This window comes from Ammospiza caudacuta, chromosome 19 (assembly GCF_027887145.1).
Source record: "Ammospiza caudacuta isolate bAmmCau1 chromosome 19, bAmmCau1.pri, whole genome shotgun sequence".
Classification (NCBI taxonomy): domain Eukaryota; kingdom Metazoa; phylum Chordata; class Aves; order Passeriformes; family Passerellidae; genus Ammospiza; species Ammospiza caudacuta.
In genome coordinates, this window is record NC_080611.1 from 1,757,652 (window position 1) to 1,783,792 (window position 26,141).

The following is a 26,141-nucleotide window of genomic DNA, read 5'->3' on the forward strand; positions in this document are numbered from 1 at the left end:
GAAGCACTGCTGGCTCCTGGGGCCAGCTCAGGGATGAAACTGCAGTGCACTGGCCCTGCAGTGAGTGCTCACCAGCCCCAGCTCTGCACGGGCCCCCAGCCTTTGCTGGAGCTGTGCAAGTCCAGCAGCTTCCTGGACACCGGCGGCTGTTTGGAGACTTCCTCGCCAACGTCACATTTCATTCTTCCCAAGGAAAGAAAAGAGTTTTCCGGAAACAGCAGCTTTTTAGATTTAGCATCTCTTTCCATCCCCGGAGTCGGCTTTGGAAAAACAATCACAGGGAAAAAATAGGTGTGATCCGAGAGCCACTGCCAGGACTGTGCTCACAAACAGCCCAGCAAGCACCTGAGGGGGAATTAAAGGCAGGGAGAGCTCAGGGTACAAATGGCGGCCCGCCTGAGAGGGGCCAGGCTGCTTTCCTGGGCTGGGAGGGGCTGTGGGTGGCACAGCTGATCCCAGCCTCCCTCAGAGCCATTCCCTCCTTTGGACAGGGCTGACACCAGCACTGGGACAGTCCTGCCCTGTCACACTCTCTGTGCAGGGTCCCAGTGCCCGGCTCCGTGCAGGGTCACAGCACTGCCCTCTCCATTCCCCAGCCCCTGCTGGCAGCTGCCCTCAGGTGGCCACGGTGGAGGTGACCTGGGAGGGCACAGAGGAACGGCCTGGGGTGACAGGAGGAGGGTGACCAGAGTGAGCCCAGCATGCTGTGCACGGCACCCAGCCCCGTGTGCCCGGCCTGGGGGGGTTCTCCTTGCACCCTGGGGACACAGAGGGATGTGACAGCTGCGGGCAGGGAGGGCACAGAGAATCCCTTAGCAAGGAAGGGATGAGGGTTTAGGGTTGCACCAGGATAACGAGGTCAAAAAGGGGATTTAATTACAGGGCACGGGCACCAACAGTCCCCTCGGCTTTCATTGAGCTCCCCAAAACTCCAGCCTGGCCTGAAGAACCGCAGCACCCTGCTCCTCAATCACACCTGGCTCAGAACAGATCCTGGAGCAGCTCCCTGCCCCTCAATCATCCCCGGCCTCTCAATCAAACCCTGCCCAGCGCAGACCCTGCAGCATCTGTCTGCTTGCACAGCTCCTGTGGAAAGGAGCAGCATCCCGAGCAGGTGGCTGGCCGCGGGAGCTGGCTCTGAGCAGCCCGGGGATGCCGAGGGCGCACTCGGGCAGAGCACAAAGCCCTGCGTGCCGCAGACCTGGCTCACGTGCGTTTGCTCGCAGCTCGGCCCGAGCCCGCAGATTTTTGTTTCCTTTCTGGCCGGGGCCGCGCTCTGTGCTCGTTATCGCCGCTGCCATCGCTCTTTATTGCCCTGTCACCGCTGCTCGGCCCCCGGGGACAGCCCAGGCGCCGGGCCGAGGCCAGGGCAGCCACGGGACTGCGCACACAGCCAGTGCCAGCATGGGCATCGCCGTGCCAGCATGGGCATCATCCCCGGGCAGCCGTGCCAACACGGCCAGCACGGCCCCGGGCACGGGCAGCGGGCACAGGGAGCCCAGGGGTGGCACTTGCAGCAGAGCAGAACAAAGCTGAGCAGCGCGGGCTGGCGCTGCAACAGCCCCCGGCGGCATGGGGGGAGCTCACACAGACACTCACTCACACACACACACTCACACACACACACACTCACACACACACACACTCACACACACACACACACACTCACACACACACACTCACACACACACACACACACACACACACTCACACACACACACACACTCACACACACTCACACTCACACACACACACACTCACACACACACACTCACACACACACTCACACACACACCCTCACACACACACTCACACACACACACACACTCACACGCACTCACACACACACACACTCACACACACACACTCACACACACTCACACTCACACATTCACTCACTCTCACACACTCACACACACACACACTCACACACACACACACTCACACACACTCACTCACACACTCACACATTCACTCACTCACACTCACACACTCACACACATTCACTCACTCACCCAGCCGGGCCGGGCCGTGCGGGGCTGTCCCGGGGCCGGAGCAGCGACCCCAAACCAAACCCGCCCGGTGCCCGCTCCAGGCCGGGGGCAGTAAAGACCCCGCGCTCCTGCCCGGGCCAGGCTCCAGGGCCAGCCCGTGCCCAGCAGGATGCCCCCGGCTGGCAGGGCAGCTGGCACCCCTGTTCCTCCAGCAGCACCGCCCTCATCTCCCGCAGCGCCGCGGCTCCCTCCCCTCGTCCTTCCCGAGAAAACGAACGGCTCTGCCCCAGCCGTGCCCTCCAGGTTCTGGCAGCCGTGGCATCCAGCGCTTGGTACCAGTCCCAAGAACCCAGTTCTGGTGCCAGTCCCCAAACATCCAGCGCTGGGTCCCAGTTCCCACACAAACATCCAGCGCTTGGTGCCAGTCCCAAGCACCCAGCACTCAGTACCAGTCCCAGACATCCAGTGCTGGTGCCAGTCCCCAAACACTCAGTGCTCAGTTCCAATCCCCAAACACCCAGCGCTGGTGCCAGTCCCAGACAGAGCCCTCGGCAGTGCCGGAGCAGCCCCGAGGGCAGCGGGGCACGGCCGAGGCTTAGCCCCAGCGTTCCCCGGGGCACCGCTCCCTCCCTCCGGGGCTCTTACCTTGCTCAGGCCGGGCTCGGGGGGCTCAGGGAGCCGCAGCCCCCCCTCAATCCAGCGCGGGGGACACAGCGGGGTCCCGCAGGGGACATCGGGCAGGGGCGCGGGTGGCGGCGGAGCCCCGGCGGCTCCCGGGCTCGGCAGCCGCTTCAAAGCGTGCGGGGCCGGAGGGGAAGCGCGGAGTTATTTCGAGACAACTTCCTCTTTGGCGGAGCGCTGCCGCGGTGACGGAGCTGTCCCCGAGCGCCTCTCGCTGCCCCGGCGCTCCCCGGGCGGGCGGCAGCAGCGAGCGGGGCTCAGCCCTGCCCTGGGCGCGGTCCGCTCGCAGCAGCTCGGGCTGCCCGGCGATGAGTCTGAGAGCCTGGCACCGCCCCTGACACCGGCCCGGGCCTGGCACAGACCCCCATGTGCTGCCAGCCGTGCCAGACAGGGACAGTCCCGGCGCTGCTGCCGCCCAGGGAGGCAGGAGGAGCCTGGATGCCCACAGATCCCAACAAACAGCGTCGCCCCGGGACACCGGCAGTCCTTCCAAGGACTCCCCGTTCCAGGCTCGGTGTTTGTGCCCCTGGCAGCGCCTCCCGCCCGCAGCATCTCCCACATCTGCTTTAGCTCAGAGCCCGCTGCCAGCTCGGGCCGCAGCCTGGGCAGGGCCGGCCCCTCCGGAATGCACTCCTGGAGCAGCCTGACTGCCCAGACCGAGCCTGGAGCGGGTCTGTGCCCGGCACGGTGTCATTGTCACCGCAATGAGACTCAGAGACAGCAGGGCAGGGCTGAGCCCCGGGCCCAGGTGAGGCTGCTCAGGGCCGGGGCTCCAGCGGTGCCCTGGCACTGCCTGCTCAGCGGCACCTGTTTGCAGGCTGGCACAGCCCCGGGCGGGCACACGGGACACGGCAGGGCTGCGGGGACACGGCAGGGCTGTGGAGACATGGCAGGGCACACGGCAGGGCGGGATGAGCCCCCAGCTGTACCTAGAGCAGGGTCTGAGGTACCCAGCTTTGCTGGAGGGATGGTTTGGGTAATAAAGTGTTTCTGGAGCGAGCGTGGGAGCCGCAGCTGACGCTGCCTCACTTCCCATTCCGTTTGCACGAGGAAAGCCTTAGGTACCGCTCCGTACCTGGGGCCAGGTTTAAAAATAACCTCCTTCCTTCCTGAGCGGGCAGAAAGGCAGCAGGAGGCAGCGAGGGCCAGCTCCTCTCGCTGCGCTGGTGCCAAACCCTGCATCCCTTCCCCAGCCCCGCCCCGAGCTGCCCAAGGGCGGGCAGGAAAGCTCCGGGAGCGGCAGCAGCGGTGGGAACATCCTCGTTCCCCTGCCCTGCGCTCCTTCCCGGCGCTCCCGTGCACCAGGGGCACGGACACGGGGCCCTCGGGCAGGCGGGCACGGCCCGGGCACACGCGGGATGCTGTTTGTCCCTGCCTGGGTCACATCACACACGGGACACTTTCTGTCCCTGCCACTGTGAAACACAGATGCTGTCTGTCCCTCCTGGGGTCATACACGGGACTCTGTCCCTTCCAGGGTCACAATTAGCACCTTCAAGAGCCCATGGGTCAGTGGAGTGCTGTCCTGCGCCTGTCCCCCTGTCCTGATGCCACCTCTGTCTGTCCATCCTCAGCAGGAGCTTCCCATCATGCAGGAGCTGTGGCACGGGCAGGAGCTCCTGCTCTCCCCTGTTTTCCATGCAAATTCCAGAGGGAAGGGGCTCAGGATCTGCCTCTGTCCGGTTTGCCATGCAAATTCCAGAGGGATGAGGCTCAGGATCTGCCTCTGTCCGGTTTGCCATGCAAATTCCAGAGGGAAGAGGCTCGGGCAGGGCAGGGCTGGGCTGGCCCCACACTTGGCACAGGACAGGAGGAAGGGCTGAGCTCTGGCTTTGCTGCATCCCACACTTGCCCCCAGAGATCTGCACTCCTCCCCTCCCCACTGGGCACTGCAGGCTCCAAACCTTCACCATCCCCTATTTGACCCCAGAACTGGGCTCTGTCCCCCTGCATAGAGAATGGGGAGGCCAGAGAGCTCCTCAGACATTGCCCACAGCACACACCCAGCACCTGCTCATTGCCACCAAATTTGGGAACCAAACCCAAAAATCCATTGCACTGAAGGGTCCTGCTGGGACCCCTTCCCCTCCTGCCTTTTCCATCTGTCACAGCACCCTGAACCCTCCTCCTGCTGTGGGGCCCCATCCTCGTGGCAGCCCATGGAAGGGGCACCAAGAGCTTGGTTCCCCACATTTTCTGATGTCGTTAAACACCAAAACACAGCAGGCAGAAACCCTCAGAGCAGCACAGAGAACTGCCAAATTCCCCCAGATAACGTCAGCTCCCGGCCACAGAGAGAGGAAGGGCCAGGTGCTGCTCACACAAAGCCCTCAGTCAGAGGACTGGGGAAAAAAGGGAAGGACCAAAGTGAAGCAGAGAAAGAACCTCTTGTGTGGCAGTTGAGGGACAAAGCAGCCTTTTGTCCCTGTGCGCTGGGCTCTGGGGTTTACAGGTATTTAGAGCCCTACCTGGTCAGTTCAGTGTGTGGGTGGGGTGCAGGGAGGTTGTGAAGCAGCTGGAATCTTCCTCCCATGGAAAAACTGTCTCCTGAAGGGACCTCCTGATACCCCGAGGGCTGGAGCCCCTCTGGAGCAGGCTGGGAGAGCTGGGGGTGCTCAGCTGGAGAGGAGAAGCTCCAGGGAGAGCTCAGAGCCCCTGCCAGGGCGTGAAGGGGCTCCAGGAGAGCTGCAGAGGGACTGGGGACAAGGGATGGAGGGACAGGACACAGGGAATGGCTCCCAGTGCAAGAGGGCAGGCCTGGATGGGAGATTGGGAATTGGGAATTGTTCCCTGGCAGGGTGGGCAGCCCTGGCACGGGTGCCCAGAGCAGCTGGGGCAGTGCCAGGGGGGCAGCAAGCAGAGCCAGCGGGGCCAGGGCTATTCCTCCAGCTCCAGTCCCATCCCAACCCTATCCCCAGCCCCAACCCCAGCCCAAACCCCAGTCCCAATCCCAGCCCCAGCCGAAACCCCAGCCCCAGCCCCAGGGGATTTCCATACACTTTGCAAGGAACAGGTCACAAACCAAACACTTCTCATGCTGTGGCTCTATTTTCTACCCTGCCTTCAGCCCAGTTCTATTCCTAGTCCAGCTCCAGCAAATATAGAAGGTCTGGGGAGAGGGAAAGCCAAGCTGGCAGCATGGTGGCACTAAAGGTGCCTTTTCCATTTCTCTAAACTGACTCATCTCCAATACTTTTCTCTCTCCCTTTTTTTTTTTTTTTTTTTTTTTGTCTCGTCTTGAACAAAATCATATTAAGGCGATAAAAATATGGTTAGAATGAACCATGAAGTATTGAAGTCTGGGCAGCACCTCAGGCTGTCATGTGAGGGTGGCAAACACCATTTCACTGATAAAGACTGTGCAGGTTCTACCTGCAGGTTAATCCCAGGTCACCCACCTGAGCAGGACACTCTGGAGCACCTGAAGGAAAAACCCTGGTGCTGTGGTGGGTCCTGGAATTGTCTCTGCCAGTGACTCTGAGCCTTTCCCTGCTCCCAGGTCAGCTCCTCGGGGAGTTTGGGAGCCTCCTCCCCTGCCTCCCTCTCACCCAGGAATTTCTTCACCCAAACACTGCTCCTGTACTGGAAATAAATCAACTTTTAATATTTTACAATTACTTTAGAAGTTTTCTGCACAGTATTTTACAGATCAGTACAGACTTTACACAGACTTGCTGAGGCTACACAAAATATACAAAAACCACCCCGAAGAGCCCTGGAATTCTCTCATTTCCAAGAAGCATCAGAGGTCAGAACCTTTGCCAGGATTGGGAGTCCCTGGAGTTTGGGCTTGGTTTTCTGGATGGGAATTCTGTTCTCCAGGACTGCTGTAGGGCCAGCTGAGCCCAGAGGGATTTGCATCCTGGCATGGATCCCTGGCATGGAATTGGCCACAGATCCCACTGAGCAGTGTTTGACAGGACAAGGTGCCGGTTTAGAGCCCTGAACAAGAACAACCCCCTGCCAAATTCCAGCCCCACTGGGGAGAACACACCTCAAACCTGCCTGGGGAAGGCAAAGGCAGAGAGAAAACCCTTTGGGGACCTCGGTGCTCAGCCCTGGGCCAGGCCAGGCTGTCCCCAGCCGTGGCACAGTGGGACAGAAGGTGTCCAGCGGCCAGCAGAGCTGGGAGCAGAGCTGGGGGCAGGGCCAGGGCACAGGAGGGGTCCCACAGGGCTGGGGGAGTCCAGCAGACACACCTGACCCCACTCCTCGGAGCCCCAGGAGCTCTGGCCTCTTCCCTGGCAGGCTGAACCCCAGGTGACGCTGCTGCTGTGCCACCAGGCTTGGGGACAGCGCCAGGAGCTCACCAGGTCCTGCTTCCTGCAGGATCCCCCTGGATCGACCCCACTGTGGCTGAGCCCTGCAGCCCCCAGCAGTGCCAGGGGTCCCTCCAGACACATCCAGGGGACACAGGACACTGGGATCAGCTCCTTGGAGCCTGCAGCAGCCCTTGTGCTGCCAACACTGCTACAATCCCCCCAAAACCACCCAGAAACAGCCTGAGGCTTTTCCAGTCTTATTTCTTCACTGATAGGGTCAGGTTACCCCTAAATATCCTCAAATATTGCACCTTTCTGTACCTGCAGCCTCGCAGAGAGGGGGAAGAGGTTGGAATGTTTGTGGGGGGAGGATCTCAGATCCTGCTGTCACTGGCAGGTGTCACTGGGTGGGGTTGGAGCTGGGTCTCTCTCCAGCAAAGGTCACTCTGCAGTGGTGCTAAGGCTGTCCTGGCGCTTTCCCCAGTCCTTCCCTCCCTGCTGGGAGTCCAGCACAGATCCTGATGGATTCCAGCAGCTGCTGAGGGCTCAGCCCTGGGCTGGCTCTGGCACACAGTGCTGGGAGCGGGATGCACAGCCAGGGCCTGGACTGGGAGTACGGCTCAGTGCTGGGACCCTGCAGGAATTGGGACACAGTGCTGGGAGCAGGATGCATAACCAGAGGAGTACAGCTCAGTGCTGGAACCCTGCAGGAACTGGGAATTCCTCTCCTGGGGGCACAGGAAACACATGGACCCACCAGCAGCTGTCCTTGCCCTGGCATGACCTGTTGCACTCAGTTCCCTGGGATCCCACACTGCAGGATCCCTGCTCTGCGTCCCTGCAGGACACCCCACCTCCAGAGGGGAAGGGAAGCCTTGAGAAACCTGTCCCCATCCCAGGAAACTGTCCTGAGCATCCTCGCCGTGTGACAGGTGAAACACGAGCAGGACAGGGGTCATTTCACCAATACCAGGGCTCTGTAATTGCCCTGCACTGACAGACACCCGACACCACTGAGCTGAGGATGTTCCTCTCCCCAAATATCCCCATGAGCTCATCACCCTTCCCCACATCCCACCTGGCATCCCATCCCTGTCCTTGCCCTGCCCTCCCAGCAGGTGCTGGATCTGCTGACCCACAGGCACCTCCTGAGGAACCCCCAGGGACAGCAGAGCACATGCATCGATCCCATTTCCCAAGGAGGGGCTGAGCCTGGAGCAGCAGCTCAGCCCCCACGGTGACACCACAGTGACAGCACTGCAGGAGCCTGGAGCAGCAGCTCAGCCCCCACAGCGACTCTGCAGCTGCAGGAGCTCAGGGACAAGCTGGGCTGGGTGTCCTTTCCTTCTCCTGAGCCTGGGCTGGTGTGGCACAGTCTGCTCTGCAGGGACGAGGCTCCTCTAGGGCAGTGCCCCGCTGAAGGTGGCAATGGGCAAACACAGCAGGGACTGGAACTCAGAGGGGTCCTGGGGAGCCACGGAGGAGCCCCTCGGTGCCACGGGGTCACAGTCCCTGGGCTTGTAGCACACGGAGATCTCACACCTGCAGGGGAACAGCAGAAAACAAACCCTGAGTGAGGTGGGGGCTGAGAAACCCTCAGGGGCAGCAGGAATGGGCTGAGAAATGAGCAGGAATGGGGCTGAGAGCCCAGCAGGAACAGAGCTGCTGGTATCTGAGCAGAAGCCTCCATCCCAGCTGGGCTCAGAGCCTGGGGGCCCATGGGTGGGTCAGGCTGCCCCATGGCAGCAGCTCTGGCTGCAGCTCCCACCTGGTTACACTCTGCAGGATCTTCTGCTCGTCCTGGTCCAGGCACACGGCAAAGGAGGACTGGACCCCGATGATCTGGACCTTGTCCACTTTGATCTGGGACACGCTGATCTGCTGAGAGGAAAGGTCGGAGTGAGGGAGCTGAGAGGAAAGGCTGGAGTGCCTGGGCTGGGCAGGGCAGCTGGGGGCAGGAGGGGGCAGCAGCAAAGGGATGCCCCAAGAGCTGCTCCCTCCAGCCCTGCTCCCCTCCCATCTCCCCAGCTGTAAAACCTCCAGGGCTGCAGTTACCTGATTGAAACTCTTCTTGGATTTGGAGTTCTGCCTCTTGACCACCTCGGTCATGGTGAGGTTGAGACATTCTGTCTTGGAGGCTGCAACAGAACGAAGCTGCCATGGGGCTCTGCTGGGACCCTGGAGGTGCCTGCGCCTCCCAGAGCATCCCAGAACTGGAGCTCCAGCAGGATCCCAGTGCTGGGGGATGCAGAGCAGTCCCAGCTTTCCTCCCCTGCTGCTGAGTGTGCTCTGCAATTCCAGCTGCTGTCCAAACACAGCCGGACAGAACATTTAACCACCCTGGGCTGCAAACAGGAAAAAATCCATCACCCATCACTGTGAGGATAGGCTGACTGTCCCTCCACAGCCTCCCCTGAGCCCACCCGGACATAAATCAAAAATTTTGAGAAAGATTCTTCTTTTGAATGTGGATGAAAATATTTAGATGTAATGCAGAAGTCCATAGTTTTAATATCTTCAGTTAGACATCTGTATTTTAATATATTTATGCTAAAAGGTGATTTTCTGAGTACCTAACTCTTGTTATTTCTTCTTGAAATAATTTAAGTGCCTTTAAGATTTTTGAATGTATTAGAAATGTTCTTAAAGAAAATATTTCAGTATGGGTGTAGTTTAAACAGTTACAACTATATTCCTGTTACTTGAACAAGCTGCTCAGGGTGGGCAGGGGCCGCTGCTCCGGGTGGGCTGCTGCAGCTCCGGTGCCTGGGGTGACAGTGACATCCCGTGGCCACACTGCGGAACGGGAAAGCCACAGGGCCAGGGGGATCGGGTTCCCCTTGGAGGGACGGAGATTCACAGAGAGGGCTCTCCAGAGAGGAGCTGAGGGCGCCCCTGATGCCAGCCCCGAGCCAGAGCAGGAACATCCAACGCAGCATTCACAGGGGGTGAGAAACCCGTTCCTGATGCTTTTCTCCCAGGACTGGCTCCAGGGATGGGCAGGGGCAGGAGGGACAGTGGGGAGCACCATGGAGCATCAGGGATGTCTCCTGGTTGGTACAACACCCTGATTATCCTGCTGACAAACACCTGCCAGGCACAGGCACACGAGGAAAAGGGACCTAAACCCCCTCAGCTGTCCCAGAACTGCACAGGCAAAGAAAAGGGATCTAAACCCCCTCAGCTGTCTCAGAACTGGACGTGTCTGATGGCCAAAGCAGCAGCTCTTAAACAAGAACCACCCAAATACACCATGGACCCAGAGCCTTGGAGCTTTTCAAATGCATTAATTGTAAACCTGATTAGAGCAAAGGTTCTGAGGGCAGGCCAGGTGGCTGGGAGCTGTGTGTGAGCTGCAGGAAGGGCAGCAGGCTGCAGCAGCAGCTCAGCAAGGTGTACTGAGGGGAGCATGTGGGGCAGGCTGCTGTGGATGCAGGAGCAGCACCTGGCCCTGGTCCTGCCTCACCTGGAGAGTTTTACCTGCTGCTCCTCTTTGATAAGTGCTGCTCTGGAGAGCACCACTGCCCAGCGACCAGCCTGCGTCTGAGCCATCCCAGCCCCATCCCCAGTGGATGTTTTCCAGCTGGAAGCTTTGGGACAGTGGCACAGGACAGTGGCACAGGACAGTGGCACAGCACGTGTCCTTTGTCCCTGAGTTGATGCTGAGGACTGGCACACACCCAAGGACCACAGCACAACTGAGGGAACACCAGGGACTCCCACGTGTCTCCTGCATTCTCACCTCCCTCATTTTCCACCAGGAGATCCACAGGGTTCCCTGCCCCCCTGGTGCCCCCCAGCCTCCCCTGGCACTGCCCCCCTGTACCCACCGAGCTCCTCGTGCCTCCTGCAGGCCTTGCTGAGGTTGACAGACGTGCAGACCTTCTCCACGTCGTTCCAGTGACTCCTGCCACTGGCAGCTGTCTGCAGGGAGCAGCCAGAGCCCAGCAGAGAGAAGCACACAGCTTAGAAAAGCCTTTCAGGTCACATCCAACCCTAAATCTAACCCTGCTAAGCCTCAAGCACCAACCACACATCTTCTAAACATCCCCAGGGATGGTGACTCCACCACTGCCCTGTGCACCTGTGCCAAGGCTGGAAAGTCCTTTCAGTGAAGAAATATTCTCTGAAGTCCAATATAAACTCCCTGTGGTGCAGCTTGAGGCTGTTCCCTCTCCTCCTGTCCCTGTTCCATGGGAGCAGAGCCTGACACCCTCTCCCTGGCTGTCCCCTCCTGTCAGGAGCTGTGCAGAGCCACAAGGTCCTCCCTGAGCCTCCTTTGCTCCAGGCTGAGCCCCTTCCCAGCTCCCTCAGCCCCTCCTGGGGCTCCAGCCCCTTCCCCAGCCCTGTTCCCTGCCCCGGACACACCAGCTCCTTCCCAGCCCCTTTCCCTGCCCTGGACACACTCCAGCCCCTTCCCCAGCCCCATTCCCTGCCCTGGACATGCTCCAGCTCCTTCCCAGCCCCATTCCCTGCCCTGGACACGCTCCAGCCCCTTCCCCAGCCCCATTCCCTGCCCTGGACACACTCCAGCCCCTTCCCCAGCCCCATTCCCTGCCCTGGACATGCTCCAGCTCCTTCCCAGCCCCATTCCCTGCCCTGGACACACTCCAGCCCCTTCCCCAGCCCCTTTCCCTGCCCTGGACACACTCCAGCCCCTTCCCAGCCCCATTCCCTGCCCTGGACACGCTCCAGCCCCTCCATGTCCTTGCCACGAGTGTCCCAGAGCTGTCCCCATCCCTGGAGGTGCCCAGCAGTGCCAGCACTGACCTTGCTGTATGCAATCTGTAGTGTCAGTGGGATTGCTTCCCTGTCTCCATCTATTCCCAGCCTCTTGCTGCCTGGACCTGCAGGAACAAGGAGCAAACATCACACAGGGGTTTTCACCCCCAGCCCTCCCTGGCACACCCAGGACTGCAGGAAGGGGAAAAGGCTTGCTGAGCACAGCTGAGGGCCAAAAGGGCAAAACAGAGAAAAGGAGGCTTAAAAGCTGCAGAAAGCAAAGAATCCAGAGAGGAATTACAACACAAAACCACTCAGCAGAACTGAAAGTTGCACTGGCTGAGCCGGGGCAGAGGGGTCAGAGCTCAGGGAAAACACAGAGCAGAAAGGCCACAGTGCTCTCCCTGCTCCTGTCTGCTCAGGCAGATTCCTGCCCACGCTACACCAGCCTGGAGCACTGGGGTGACACTTCCTAACTGTTCTTTTCCCCTTGGATAAGTTTTTGCAGGTGTGAAGCAGTGCCAGACAAGCCAAAGGAAAGCATTAGAATCAGCACTGGTGGTTTCAGGGGTTGGGGGAAAGAAGAGCTCTTTGCCCCAGCCTGGTTTTGGGGAGCAGGGGGGGCACACCGCATAGGGGGTAATTTTATGGGCTCTGCTCCGAAGGACAAGCCGAGCTCACACCAAACCAGCTGGGTAAAGCCCTGAGGAACGCGTTCGGGTGCAGTGCTGGGGCTGGCCATGAGGTGTCTGTGTGAGCTGCATTTCACCAGAGCATCCCGGGCTGAGTGCCCGGGGAACTGCAGCCAGATGTCCCTGCCGCTGCTTCTGCTCTCTTAAGAGCACCAACGTTACAGACTTGTGACATAAAAGCACAAAAATGACACTCGAAAGGCTCCAAGCACACACACACAAACCTGGCTTTGCCCAGTAAATCAAGGAGATGAAAAATGAAATTTTATCAGTGACACTTCTGGACAGAGCACAAAGAGCAAGCATAACAAGGAAAGATAAAGAGCTGCATTTGGCAGGTGCTGAGGAGAGGAAGGAAACGGGCTTGGAGGTGTTTTATTGTAAATCCATTCTAGAGTTCAGAGCAGCACAAATAATCAGGCATTGCCATGGCTGCACTCCTGGAGGGAATACAAACTGGGATGGTTCTCTCCCAGAGCAGTGAAAACCTGTCTGGATCCTTGCTCAGCCTGGCTCAGGCCCCTCCTGCAGCCCAGGCCTCCCCTCCCTTCCCTTCCCTGGCCTGGTTTCAGCCCCCCAGGGCAGCTGGGGGTGCAGGAGCAGTCACAGACCTGAGGCCTTGATGGCCCTGGTGGCTGCTGAGTGCCCCAGCTCGAGGGAGTGGATGAAGACCTCGGTCCTCTTCTCGCCCCCGATGAAGGTGAGCTGCCAGGGGACAAGAGGGGACACGTGGGGGTGAGGGGACCCAGCCCGGCCAAGCAGCCCTCACCCCTCTCAGTCCTTGGGAAATGGGTCAGTTTGGGAAAATCCTTCCATGTTCTCAAAGCACCTTCCAGCTGCAGCCTGGGGTGGTGCCTGCCTTTAGCTGGACCCCCGAACAACCCAAACCCCTCGATTTTACTTAAAACTCCACTGCAAAAAACCACAATGAGCCACCAGAAGGGTCTGGGAGCTGCTTTGGGAGCACAATTCCCGTGTGGATCTGCTCACCAAGCCCTGTTTGGTTCCCAGGCACAGCACCAAAGCAGGGGCTGCACCCCAAATTCAGCCTTCCCCACCACAGCTGCCCCAGGCACACGGCGAGGTGGGGAGAAGTCACCTCAGGGAGGGGCTTGGTTTGGGAAGCAGAGCTCTGGAGAGATTCCAGCGACCTGGAAAAGCTGGCAGCAGTGCCAGGCACTGCTTTGTGCATGGGGAAACGTGCTGGGCTGGAAAGCTGCTCATGGTCAGGGCAGGAGCTGCTCTGAGTCTTGAACCAGGAGCATCAGGCAGGGCACCAGGGACAGCCAGGGGACCCAGAGGGGACAGAGCTCTGCCTCAGCAACACGTGGCGGCTGTGCCACACCCCCAGAGCTCCACAGGCAGCTCCTGGCCCGTGGCTCAGCCAGAGCCCCCCTCCTTTCCCGGTGCCCACCTCGGTGGCACAGCCAGAGCCCCCCTCCTTTCCCGGTGCCCACCTCGGTGGCACAGCCAGAGCCCCCCTCCTTTCCCGGTGCCCACCTCGGTGGCACAGCCAGAGCCCCCCTCCTCTCCCCGTGCCCACCTCGGTCTGGTAGAGCTGCAGCAGCACGGGGCGCGAGGCGAAGCGGCAGTAGTAGAGGATCATGTCTGCCAGGATGGGCAGCTGCTCCTGGGCATCCTCCTGGGGCTCAGCCTCGGGCTTGGCACACTGGGGTGGCACAACGGGTCAGAGAGGTGATGGGGTAAGTGGCACAATGGGTCAGAGGGGTGATGGGGTAGGTGGCACCTCCAGCCACACCTGCCCACCCACCACGCTGGGGACGGGAACCTCCTGCTGACCAGCAGGAGCCCGCCCTCCATCCCATGTCCATGTGGCACAGCAGAAGGTTCTCCAGACAGCTCCCCAGCTCCCAGGGAAAAGAGCACACCTCACCCTGGCCCTGGCACACACGCACCTGGCACAGGACGCCCATGGGCAGGCTCATCAGCCCCAGCACGTTGCGCTCGTACCAGGGGTCCAGCAGGCCGAGGTAGTGGGAGATGTCGTTGGTGCTGCTCCCTGTCCCAGCTGGGGAGGGGTCCTGGAACCGACACTGGGGTCACCCCAGGGCCCCCAGCCTGCCCCAGCTCCCACAGCACCCCCGGGATGGGCTCACCCACCTGTGCCCGGGGCGGGGGCTCCCCCGGGGACGCCGAGGGGTGGTGATGAGGATGATGATGAGGATGCATCTGCGGGGTCGATGGAGCCGCGCAGCTCCTCTTGACGGGCACGTAGAAGAACTGCAGCCTGAAGTACCGTGTGAGGGAGGGGCAGGAGCTCTCCTGGAGCCTGGCGAGGAGCAGGGGCTGGGCTGAGCCGAGGGGCCGGGCCGGGCAGGGCGGGCACCGCGGCCCCTGGCTCACCTGGGGCGGGGGCACACCTGGGGAGGGGGCACACCTGAGGCGGCTGTAGGCGCGGGCCACCTTGCCCGAGATGCGGTCCGAGCCGAACACCACCACGCGCAGCGTGCCCGCCTTGCTCTCCTCCTCGTCGCAGCTGAGGAAGGGGCGGCGGGGCAGCCCCAGGGGCCGGGCCCCGAGCGGGGCGGGGCCGTGCCGGGCCGGGCCGTGCTGCGGCAGCGAGAGCGCGCGGCGGGAGCGCGCGGGGACGCGCGGCTGCGCCGGGGGCGCGCACAGGCTCTCGGCGCGGCGCAGCGGGAGCGAGCACGGCCCCGGGCACTCCCGGCGCTGCACCAGCTGCTGGCCCTTGCTCTTGAGCAGTCTGTAGAGCCGGTTGGTCAGCGACTGCCGCTGCTTGGGCAGCTCGGGCCGGCCCGCCGCCTCCACGGAGCTCTCGTCGCTGTCCTCGGCGTAGCCGCTGTCCATGCAGTCCTTCAGGCTGGACACGAAGGACTTGAGGGACTTCCTAGAGACCACGGTCAGCTCCGAGATGGACTCCTTGGGGGAGGCGAACAGGGACACCCGCGGGGGCCTGGAGCCCTCCTCGGCCAGCACGGAGTACACGGAGTCACCGGGGAGGGCACAGAGCGGCGCCAGCAGCGAGTCCTGCCCCGGGGAGCCGCCGTCCGTCTCCACATCCTCCTCCTCCTCCTCTTCGTCCTCATCCTCCTCCTCGTTCTCCGAGGCCAGGGGCTCGGCAATGCTGCACTCCTTGCTGAGGACATCGTTGAGGATGTCTGAAAGCGACCGGAGGGAGGAGGTGTCAGCCACGGGCTCCAGCAGAGCCCCTGCAAACGTGGTGAGTCCAGACACCACTGCCACTCCCCCTGGCCAAAGCTCTCCTGCACCCTGGTGTCAGGCAAGGAACTGGAAACCTCCTTCCCAGTGCTTTTACATTTCCAGTAAAGGCTCAGATGTAATGCAAAGAAAATTGTGTTTCTCTCCTCGAGGTTCTGGCTGGGTTCTCAAAAGGCAAACTCCAGTTTGGCTTTTGCTTTTTCCCACACAGCTTCCACCAGATCCTCACGTCTGATCCGGGTTTAATGACAGCCAAGCCAAGCCTTAGGCTGACCAAACCCCCCTGACCCACCCTGGCTCCCTGTCAGGGCTGGCCCTGAGCTCTGCTCCCCCTCGCTGAGGCCAGCAGGGAAGGACACGGAGCCTTCCCAAGAACTGGCAAGCTCCTTCCAGGAATGGGGAAGCACCAGCTCCACACAAGGGGAACCTTCCACTTCTCCAAAACTGCCCCAGGGCCCAGCTGGGAGCTGGGCCAGGGCCCTGACTCACCGAAGTTGTCCTGGTCCCAGCTGTAGGTGTAGCAGCGGGCGGGGGGAATGGGGAAGGGCTGCAGCTTGCGGGGCTGGGCCTCGCCTGCGGAGAGAGGAGGGACAGCAGCTGGTTGGCAGGGTCGCCAGGGCCACCATGCCAGCTCCCCTGGCTTGGGAGGTGCCACCCACCCACCCCCGTGTGCTTTGGGCAGCCCAGGGCACGCTGCTGTCCTCAGCTCAGGACACGGGGACACTTCACACCTCACAGACACCAGATGTCACAGCTAGAGCCAGGTTCTGATTTAACGCTCTCATCTCACCCTTCAATGTTCAAAGGCTGGACAACTAACTCATTTGGTTGCTGTTTAAATGACATCACTTGTGGCTCAGGTGTGATTATTAAACAGGACCTGGGGCGGTGCTTTTCTATCGCAATCCTTGCACTGGGCTGAGACGCTGCAAAACTCTGCAGCTCCCGGCTGCTGCAGGGGCTGAGCCGGCAGAAAGCCCCGGGGAGGAGAGGCAGGGTGGGGATGCTCACCTGTGATATCAGGGAAGGGAGGCAGGGTGGGGATGCTCACCTGCAATATCAGGGAGGGAGGCAGGGTGGGGATGCTCACCTGTGATATCAGGGAGGGAGGCAGGTTGGAGATGCTCACCTGCAATATCAGGGAGGGAGGCAGGGTGGGGATGCTCACCTGCGATATCAGGGAGGGAGGTGGCCCCGGCGAGGTCGCGCAGCACGGCCTGGAGCCGCTCCCGGGCCAGCGCGGGGTCGGGGCTGGCGGCCGCCACCTCCTGAGCATCGGCAGCGCTGGCGTAGAGCTCCGAGAGCTCCTCCAGGGGCTTGGACTGCAGAGCACAGCCGGCGGACAAGATCAGAGGGTCCCTCCAGCGAGCAGCATCATAACAGGGGGCTCTGTCCCCACCTCCCTCAAGTCCCCCCAAACTTTTCCAATGAAAATAAAAATTACTTTGAAAACACCCCAGGGGGTTCCTTCATGGTTTTTTGCCTCTCCCCCAAGTGTTTCTCTGGTCAAACAGTTTTGCTGATTTTCAAATCTGGGGCCCTTCCTCTCTCCACTATGGGATGGGAAAGGAGTGGCAGAGTGAAAGGGCAGAGAGCCCTCTGCACACACCTCACAAACACTTCAGACCTCAGGTCTAACCGGAGAAGGGAAAAACGTGCATTTTTCCTGCAAGAAGCGTTACCCAAGTTCTCCTTTGCCAAGCCAGTGGTGCTTTGTGTAGGAAATGAATGCAGCAGCCCCTGCATGGAGCTGCTCCTGTGGCAGCCCAGGGTGGGCACTGCCCTGCCCAGCTTGAGCAGCTGCCCCAGCCCAGGTTGGGCAGCGCCCCTGCCCACCTTGAGTACCTGGTGCTGCCCCTGCCCACCCAGAGCAGCTCCCCCAGCCCACCTTGAGCAGCCGGCCCAGCCCGTCCAGGTCGCAGCGGGTGCCGAAGGTGGCCTGGTAGAGGTGCTGGAGCAGCAGCAGCAGCGTGGAGTGCTGGGCGGGCTCGCTGGAGCTCAGCCTGCGGGCGATGGACACGAACTCGCTCTGCACCTCCGAGTGGTTCAGCAGCAGCACCGTCCTGGGGACAGGGACACGGCTCAGGCCGGGGTATGGCACACAGACAGCCCTGGAGCCCAGCCTGGCCCAGCCCAGCCCCGGAGCCCATCCCACCCCATCCCATTCCAGTCAGCCCGGCCCAGCCCAGCCCATCCCCAGAGCCCATCCCATCCCACCCCATCCCCATCCCATCCCAGCCCCAGAGCCCATCCCCGGAGCCCATCCCATCCCCATCCCATCAGCCCATCCCATCCCAGCCCTGCCCGGCCCAGCCCCCACGGGACACAAGGGAGCCCTGAACATCTCCCTCCTGAAGCTGCAGCTCTGAGGAGAAGCTCTAAGGGCAGCCCAGGTCCATTCCCAGGCTCATTTCCCTCCTTGCAGATGAGGGCGGCAGGGAAAGGCTCAGCCCCGAATAAGGATCAGAGTCTGCCTGCTCAGAGCTGCAGGGCTGGGAGCGGCTCCCTCTGGCTCCTGTTGGGGTGGTGGCTCCCAAAATCACGGATCACAGCCTGTCCCACTGCTCTCCAACACGTGCAGCTCCCAGGGGAGGGGTCTTTGCCTTCCCCACATCTGCAGGGTCACTGGTAGGGAGCTCACAGACCCTGTCCCAGCCTCTGGAAATGCCCTAGGAGCTCCCCTCACCCCTCCCACGGCTCAGCCCAGCCCCTGGAGATGCTGCAGCAGTGCCAGCCCCAGGGGATGCCCCAGGGAGCCCCAGCACTGTCCATGGCCACACTTACACCGTGGAGCTCTGGTAGTTCTTCACAGGCAGCCCCTGCTCCGTCCTCACCAGCCTCTGGAAGGTGATCCCTGGGGAGGGAGCAGAGCAGTGAGGCACAGAACCCCTGCAGGATGCCCTACTCTGCCCCAGGGCACTGCTGAGCTGGCAGAGCCCCTGCCTGGAGCAGGAACAGGAACAGCAGCACCGAGAGTCCCCATGGGGACAAGGCACAGCCTCTGTGTGAGGGACCAGTGCAGGGGCAAGGGAACCCAGGGTGTGAAGGGTAAAACCCAGAGAGCAGCTGAGCAGCAGGGGACACACCCTGAAAAAAAAAAAAAACAACCCCAGCCCTGCCCCAGCCCTGCCCCGGGGTTTGTCCCCTGCTGCTCCTGTCCCACTCCCCCCTTGCCTGCCGAGCCTGGCAGCGCACTGTCCATCCCAAAGCTCAGCTTAACCAGGGGTCAGGACCCTGCTCCCCCCCTCAGGATGGTGCTCCCGGGTGGTCCAGCACAAGGTGGGCCTGTTCCTCTGCAGGAGCAGGACAGGCTGCTGGTTTGGTGCGTGCAAGGAGCATGCCCAGCTGTCATCAGTGTAATTAGCCACATGACTAACGATTTCCTGGCTGGGTTTCTGGAGGGTCCTTCCCCCCCCAGAGCCTGTGCTGCTCCCCCAGGCTGCCCTTTGTGTGAGGGACGGGGGGGACAGCAGCAGGGGGCCATTCAGGGTGGCTGGAGCCTCCGAGGCCGCTCTTCCACGGGGATTTGCACAGGACTGAGGCACTCCCTGCATTGTTCTGTCCTGCCCAGACACCCCTCGTGACCCAGCTCTGAGCAGGGCACGGGCAGCACCAGTGCTCCTCTTAATTAAGGGCTCCTTGTGGATGTCCTGGGGTTCCCAGTGGAGCAGCTCTTCCAATTATTTCTCAAAGCCTTCTTGCCTGATCTCCCTGCCTTTTGAGGGGCTGTTATCACACAGAGCACATTGCAGCCCTCTTTAATCCTGGGCAGGCTTTGGGAGGCCTGGCAGGGGATGTGTGCCTGTGGCTGGGGGTATTCCTACCCCTCAAACTGGGAAGGTGCTCTGGGGGCCCTGGGGGTGGGAAATGCAGCAAACCCTGGGGTCTCTGTCAGGGCAGCAGCTCCTGTGAGATGGGAGCTTGGGGAGGGGATTAAAGGTGCTTCCAAAGGAACAAAAAGATAAAAAAATCCCAACCTGAGCTCTGGACTGGCTGCTTGACCCCCAGCACAGCTGGCCATGGTCACCAGGCAAGGTCTGGCTGTGTCCAGCCTTGTCTCAGAGCTGCAGGGCCACAGGGACATGGGGACAAGGGCAAAGCTCCTAATTGTGATGAGGGCAAAGATTAACAGAGGATGAGCTGCTGTCAATATTTGCCAGGAGCACAGAGGCTTTGATCTGCACCCTGGGCTGGTGGCCCTGCAGGAGGGTCAGTGCTGTGTGATGTGTGGGGGTCGGGGTGGTTCCTCCCATGGCTGCTGGGCTGGGGGATGTGGCTCCCTGCAGAGATAAGGGCTGGATCCTGCTGATGCCATAAGGGTTTCCTGTCTTGCTGAGGGGGTGACAGGGCTCTGCCGATGTCACCCGGTGTCCTGGGGGGCCCCAGGCTGTGGCTGCCCACAGCAGCCTGTCCTGCATCAGAGTGGGCTCTGTCCCTGCAGGAGGGGAGGTGGCAGTGACCTGCTGGCCCTGTGTGCCAGCCTGGGGGCTGGTACAGGTGAGAGCAGGTGGCAAATGCCATCCTGGAGTCCCCATCCCACATGGGCAGTGGGGCAGCAGGGGCTGGGGCTGGAGCAGCTCTCCTGCTCCATCCTGTGGGACAGGGCTGGGTTTGGTGCTGGGGCAGGGCTGGATTTGGTGCTGCATTTGGCGCTGGGGCAGGGCTGGGGTTGGTGCTGGGGCAGGGGTAGGTTCGGTGCCAGTTTTGGAGCTGCCAGGGCTGGGGTTGGTGCCGGGTTTGATGCCGTGTTTGGAGCTGGCAGACCCCGGTTCGGCGCTGGCAGAGCCCAGGGCAGGGCGGGGCGCTCACCTGGCGCCTTGAGCTCGTTGCTGATGAAGGTGAGCAGCTCCCGAGAGGTGTCGCAGTAGGGCACGGGCCAGGTCAGGAAGCCGTGGTAGACACTGGCGGCTTTCAGCAGCAGCTCAGAGCCGGGGGGGAGGTGAGGAGCCTGCGGGACAGGGACGGGACAGGGGTGAGGGCAGAGAGACCCCGCGTGCTGCTCCAGGGTTTGGGCTGGCAGAGGCAGGAGGAGAAGCAGAGCAGAGGGTGCCTCCGCACCTCCTGCCAAGGAAGGGCACAGGATCCCCCGGGCACAGCTCCAAGGAGCTCCTTCCCCACCGCCCCAAGCCGGGCTCACGTGCCCAAGCCTAAATATAAATTCCTTTTTAAGCCCCACAAGCCGCACAGATGAATTCCACACAGGCTGTGCTTGTGCAGGACCTGGCAGCAATGACTTCCTTGGGATAATGATGCATTGTGCTGGGAATAATAATCATAAAAAACAGTATTTCCTGGGAAGGCTCTGCTCCTTTTCATTCACGTTGCCCGTGTGTTTTGCCCAGCTATAAAGGGTAAAGAAAAGAATTCCCCTTTATTGTCCATCTCCCTTTCTGATTAGCCCAGCCTTAAAAAAACAGCTTCCAAACCCCTGAAGCTCATTGTCTCTCAGCTTGTGCAATGGTTGCTCGATCCTGATCCCTCTGGATTCATACAGAACCTTTCTTTTGGGAGGAACTGATGAGAGCAGGCTGGGAAGGTCCAGCCAAAGCCCCCTGATTTTGGAGCCTGCCCCAGGCTGGAATGGGTGCAGCAGCCTCAGCACTTACATAGAGCACGGCCGAGTAGAAGAGCAGGGCCAGGGGCGTCACCAGGTCGTAGTCACACCTGTCCTGCACCTGTGGGAACAGCCCGAGGGCACAGGGATGAGCTATGGCCGCCAGCACCGCCCAAAATGTCACTGGAGGTGCCAGGAGACTCCAGCCCTGCCATGCCATCACCACACCCAGGAGATTCCCTCATCCCTGTGGGAAAACCGTCCCCAAAGCCCCAGAAACCAGAGTGGGACAGGCAGAGCCTCCTGCTCTGTCTTCTTCTGGCCAGGCACCCAACCCTCTGGGGCTCCTGATGCCTGAAATCCCATGGAAGTGGCTCTGAGCAGGCAGTCTGGGGAGCTGGGCAGGATGGAGGAATCCAGGGGTGGAATCCAGGGGTGGAATCAATGCAGGGGTGGAATCAATGCAGGGGGTGCAATCCATCCAGCGGTGATGCCCAACAATATGTAACGACCCCAATCCCCAGGCAGCTTTGCCCAAGCCCATCCTGAGCAAGCCACGGAGCCGCCGGTGCCTCAGAGCCCACGGCTCCCCCACCAGCCCCCGCTCACCTCCTTGGTCTTGCCCAGGATCTTCTCCACCAGGATGAGGTAGTTACCAGCGTCCCGGCTCACCAGCTCCTGCAGGCTCCAGCAGTTCAGGCACAGCCCGGCTGTGGGGACAGAGGCACGGACACCCATGGTCCCACGGTCACTCATGGTCCTGTGGTCACTCCCAGAGCCACGGTCACTCATGGCCCCGTGGTCATTCACAGAACCATGGTCACTCGTGGCCCCATGGTCACTCGCAGAGGCATGGTCACTCCCAGCCCAGATGTGGGGATAGAGCCACAGTCACTCCCAGCCCCACGGTCACTCATGACCCCACTGTCACTCCTGGAGTCATGGTCACTCCCAGAGCCCAGAGCCACGGTCACTCCCGGCCCCACGGTCACTCCCGGCCCCAGCCAGCAGCACAGGCAGCCCAGGGCACACCCTGTCCCCACCTGGGGCTGGGGCAAAGGCAGAACTAAGCCGGGCTTAGTCCAGGGCACACAGCAATGCCCAGAGCAGGCACGGCACATGGCAGCACCGAGAGCGGGCACTGCACATGGCAGTGCCAAGTGGCACACAGCAGTGCCAAGAGTGGGCACGGCACATGGCAATGCCAAAAGGCACACGGCGGGCACGGCACACGGCAGTGCCAAGAGTGGGCACACGGCAGTGCCAAGAAAGGGCACAGCACACAGCAGCGCCATGGGCGGCCTCGGAAGGATGAGTCTTTGCCATTTCTGTTCTGAGAAGTGCCCCGAGTGCCCTCTTCCTTCCCCGCCTCCCAGAGCAGCTCCTTCCTGGCCCAGGGGGTGGCATTTCCCCTCAGAGCGGGCACTGGGCAGGTTGGAAATCCAGAAGCACCAAAGCAGAAATGGCACCCCCCGAGCTGCCCTCACCCATGGTGCTGGGCACCGGCCCTGGTGCCATCACAAGTGACACCCACGGCGTGGGGGGAAAGCAGAAGGCTCAGCTTCCTCCTCCCCCAGAGCCACTGGCACCATCTCCTCATCAGAGGGAGGTGGTTTCTTCTGGGGACTGCCCCAAGGAAGGGCCAGCTCGGGGCAGCTGGGTCAGGGAGGTGCCCAAGGACTGGCACAGCCCCAGCACCCCTTGGGGAGGGCAGCAAGGCAGCTGCTGAGACACAGGAGGTGGACATGAACGTCCAGCACAGGGCACGCCTTAGCACTGCCACCCAGCCTGGGCAGAGATTTCCACAGGAAAACCCAGTACAAACCAGGAGAAATCATCAAAGGGTAAAATTTGCCAGGTCCCCAGCACCACCAGAGCCAAGCCCAGGGCTCTGCTTCACCAAAAACTCCTTTTTTTTTTTTTTTTTTTTTTTCTGCTCACCAGCAAGCAATCAAACATTTTTCTTGCTCTTCACACTCTAATTTGACCATGGTGTCTCCTGCAGCACAAAGCAAGGCCAGCCGTGAAGAGGTTCCTCCACAAGGAAAAGGTTTTGCTCCCAAGGACTTTTCTAACGGGGATTTTCATGAGTCACACACGATTCATTTTGATTTGGTTTCTGCAATAAGTTCTGCAGAAAGATCTTCTGTTCACACCATCCACGGGCTCATCCAGGCTGTAAATCTGGGATGGCCAAAGCTTCACAACTCTCCTTGCTCACTTCACAGCCCTCAGCTCCTCATCCCTTACTCAGGGGGAACAATGTGTTGGAAACAATTAGTCACCCTCTCTGGAGCAACCTTGTGCGAAAGTTAGCACAGAAAAATAAAGCTTTAAGTGATTTACAAAATTCAGCAAGATCTCAGCCAGAAAGCTATGACATGATGTGTGTTATTTTGGTGCATGGAAAGGGTAAAAAAAGAGGGGAAAGCAAAGGAAGTGGGAAATAGAAGTGAGAAATGAGGAAGGTGAAGGTTCCAGCCCAGCCAAGAGCAAGATGAAAGGATTCACTGACTTGTGAGGATCAACCCTGCCACAAACTACGGCCTGGACAGGACAGCAATAATGAAACTGTCATTTGCAGCTTGGGGAAGGATGTGACAGCATCTCTGGCCTGGCTCTGGAAGGCAACAGGGGACAGCTCTGGGCTGAGGGCTCTGCTCTCTGCTTCCCCTGAACCTTTCCCGCCAGCAGGGACCAAACCCTTCAGCTCTGCATGCTGGGATGGGACAGCAGTTCCTCGGGGGCAGCAGGGACCGGGAGGGGCAGCCCCAGGAGGGCTCAGAGAGTCCCCAGCAGGGACAGGGAGGGGCAGCCCCTTGGGAGGGATCTGGGGGGTCCTGGGGGTCCCCAAGCAGCAGCACCAGGGCTGGGGCACAGCAGAACCACCAACACCCATCCAGGGCATGCTGCAGGTTCCTGGCAGAGCAGGAACGATGAGAGGGAAGTTTCTGAGGTGTAAAATGTCCAAAATTCTCCCAGGAATGTCAGCTCCTTCTGCAAAGGCCAGGAGAGGCACAGGAAGGGTCTGGGAGCCAGGGGACATCACTGGGGTGGGATTCATGGGGGGTCAGCACAGCTGCCCCCAGCAGAGCTCCCAGCCCCAACCTCTGCCCTGCTTTGCTGATGAGCTGCAGAAACAATGGAGGGGAGGGACTGGGGTTGGAGCTGTGAGTGACACAGGAGCTGATTGATGTAATCACAGCAGAGGTGGGCTCTGGGCACTGCCCTGCTCCATGGGCACACACTGCCCTGCCCCGGGGGCACACACTGCCCTGCTCCATGGGCACACACTGCCCTGCACTGGGGGCACACACTGCCCTGCTCCATGGGCACACACTGCCCTGCTCCGGGGACACACACTGCCCTGCCCCGGGGGCACACACTGCCCTGCTCCGGGGGCACACACTGCCCTGCTCCATGGGCACACACTGCCCTGCTCCATGGGCACACACTGCCCTGCTCCAGGGGCACACACTGCCCTGCTCCAGGGGCACACACTGCCCTGCCCCGGGGGCACACAGGGCTGCTCTGGCCACGCTCTGTCACTGTGCCAAGCACGAGGCTGCGCTTCCAGGAACCAGCAATGTGGGTCACACTGCAGGGCCTGCCTCCCAGAGCAGGGGAAAGACAAGGACACAGGAATCTTGTGCAGAACTGCCCCAATCCAGCCCCCAGGTGATGCTGCAGCATGGAAGTGGCAAGGCTCCAGTGGCTGTGAGAGGTGGCAAAGGGATTCCTCTGGGAGCAGGCAGCAGGTAGGATCCTGTCTGCACCTCTTTGTTGGTCTTGTAGGGGAAAAGAAAAGTAGAAAGGGTTGAAAGAACTTCACAGACAAGAAGGAATCAGAATCTGACAGCCCCCAGATTTCATCCATGAGAGGGTTTGGCAGTGATTTAATCACAGCTCACGGACAGCCACGAGGCAGAAAGGTCAGAATGACTTTCAGGAATTATTTCTGCTCATTGCTGCTCTGCCCTCACCACACCAGCCCAAATCCCTTCACAGTCCCCTGAGCAAGGCTCAGCTCTTTATGGGCACCACCACCACAGTATCTGAGCCAGGGCTGGGCTGATAACAACATCCCTACGTTGATAACAACATCCCCGTGGTGTGTGTGACAATGCAGCACAATCACAGCCCTGCCTTGGGGGCAGCAGCACCGGCAGGGCTGGCTGATTGCACAGAGCAGGAGCTGTTTCTGGGCTGGACAAAGCCCTGTCCTCTGCCCAGCTCACTCAGGGACAGGTGACACCCCACACCACTGCCCTGCTCATCCTTACATGGCCAGACCTGTTCAGGGCCTGGAACACCCTCCTGTTCCAGCAAAATGCCCAGGAGCACTGGCCAGGCTGGATGCCACCTCTGACTGACCACTGGGAGGGGAAAGGCCTCCAGCAGCTCCCTGTGACCCAGAGAGAGCCCTGGGTGAGACCCCAGCAGGGACAGCACCAGCAGCTCCTGTGACCCAGAGCCCTGGCTCAGACACCCCAGCAGGAGCCCAGGGGACCCCAGAGAGGGAAGACAATGGTTAAGGTTCACCTACCAGCCCATCTGCTGGCCACAGCGTCCCTGCCCAGCCCGTGCAGGCACCGCTCCAGCGCGTGGTGGATCCTGTCCTCCGTGCACGTGGTGTGCTGCATTTTAACTCATCTCCTGCATTGAGGGAGAAAGAAGGAGGAAAGTTAATAAAGGGTTGCCCTCAGTGGCTTCAGTGGTCACTGGCCATGGTCACAAACCCACCCCAAGTGGCAGGGAAGGCCCCAGAGCTGTCTCCTTGCTGTCACACGTGAAGGAAATTCCACGTGCCCTTGAGGCAACGGTGGAAAACACCGAGGGGATGTGAGCCCAGCACAGAGGACATTGTGAAATTGTGCCTGCAGCCCTGCCACATCCCACCCCTGCTCTGGGGCCCTTGGCTTGCAGAGCCTGTGCTGCCCAGGAAGGTTTATCCCAGCCAACCCACATCATGTCTGGGACACCAGGAGCAGTACGGGGGATGTTACTGACCTGAGCAATCAGAGGTGCCCAGGTGGCC

At 60.7% G+C, this 26,141-nt stretch overlaps 1 protein-coding gene across 1 annotated transcript in view; it reads right to left on the reverse strand.

Moving 5' to 3' along the window:
- Positions 1–8,252: 8,252 nt before the first annotated feature.
- PIK3R5 (phosphoinositide-3-kinase regulatory subunit 5) overlaps positions 8,253–26,141 on the reverse strand; it is a 36,116-nt gene continuing 18,227 nt past the window's right edge. Inside the window, exons 2-20 of the mRNA XM_058817518.1 lie at positions 25,650–25,759; positions 21,713–21,813; positions 21,156–21,224; positions 20,359–20,497; positions 18,334–18,403; positions 17,438–17,612; positions 16,640–16,871; positions 16,039–16,122; positions 14,750–15,488; positions 14,469–14,641; positions 14,416–14,430; positions 14,268–14,371; positions 13,895–14,020; positions 12,963–13,056; positions 11,708–11,784; positions 10,768–10,861; positions 8,993–9,075; positions 8,706–8,815; positions 8,253–8,479 (exon numbers count right to left, since the gene is read on the reverse strand). Coding sequence (XP_058673501.1) covers positions 8,338–8,479; positions 8,706–8,815; positions 8,993–9,075; positions 10,768–10,861; positions 11,708–11,784; positions 12,963–13,056; positions 13,895–14,020; positions 14,268–14,371; positions 14,416–14,430; positions 14,469–14,641; positions 14,750–15,488; positions 16,039–16,122; positions 16,640–16,871; positions 17,438–17,612; positions 18,334–18,403; positions 20,359–20,497; positions 21,156–21,224; positions 21,713–21,813; positions 25,650–25,746 — 2,724 coding nt within the window. The 5' untranslated portion in view covers positions 25,747–25,759 and the 3' untranslated portion in view covers positions 8,253–8,337. The remainder of the gene's footprint in view (positions 8,480–8,705; positions 8,816–8,992; positions 9,076–10,767; positions 10,862–11,707; positions 11,785–12,962; positions 13,057–13,894; positions 14,021–14,267; positions 14,372–14,415; positions 14,431–14,468; positions 14,642–14,749; positions 15,489–16,038; positions 16,123–16,639; positions 16,872–17,437; positions 17,613–18,333; positions 18,404–20,358; positions 20,498–21,155; positions 21,225–21,712; positions 21,814–25,649; positions 25,760–26,141) is intronic.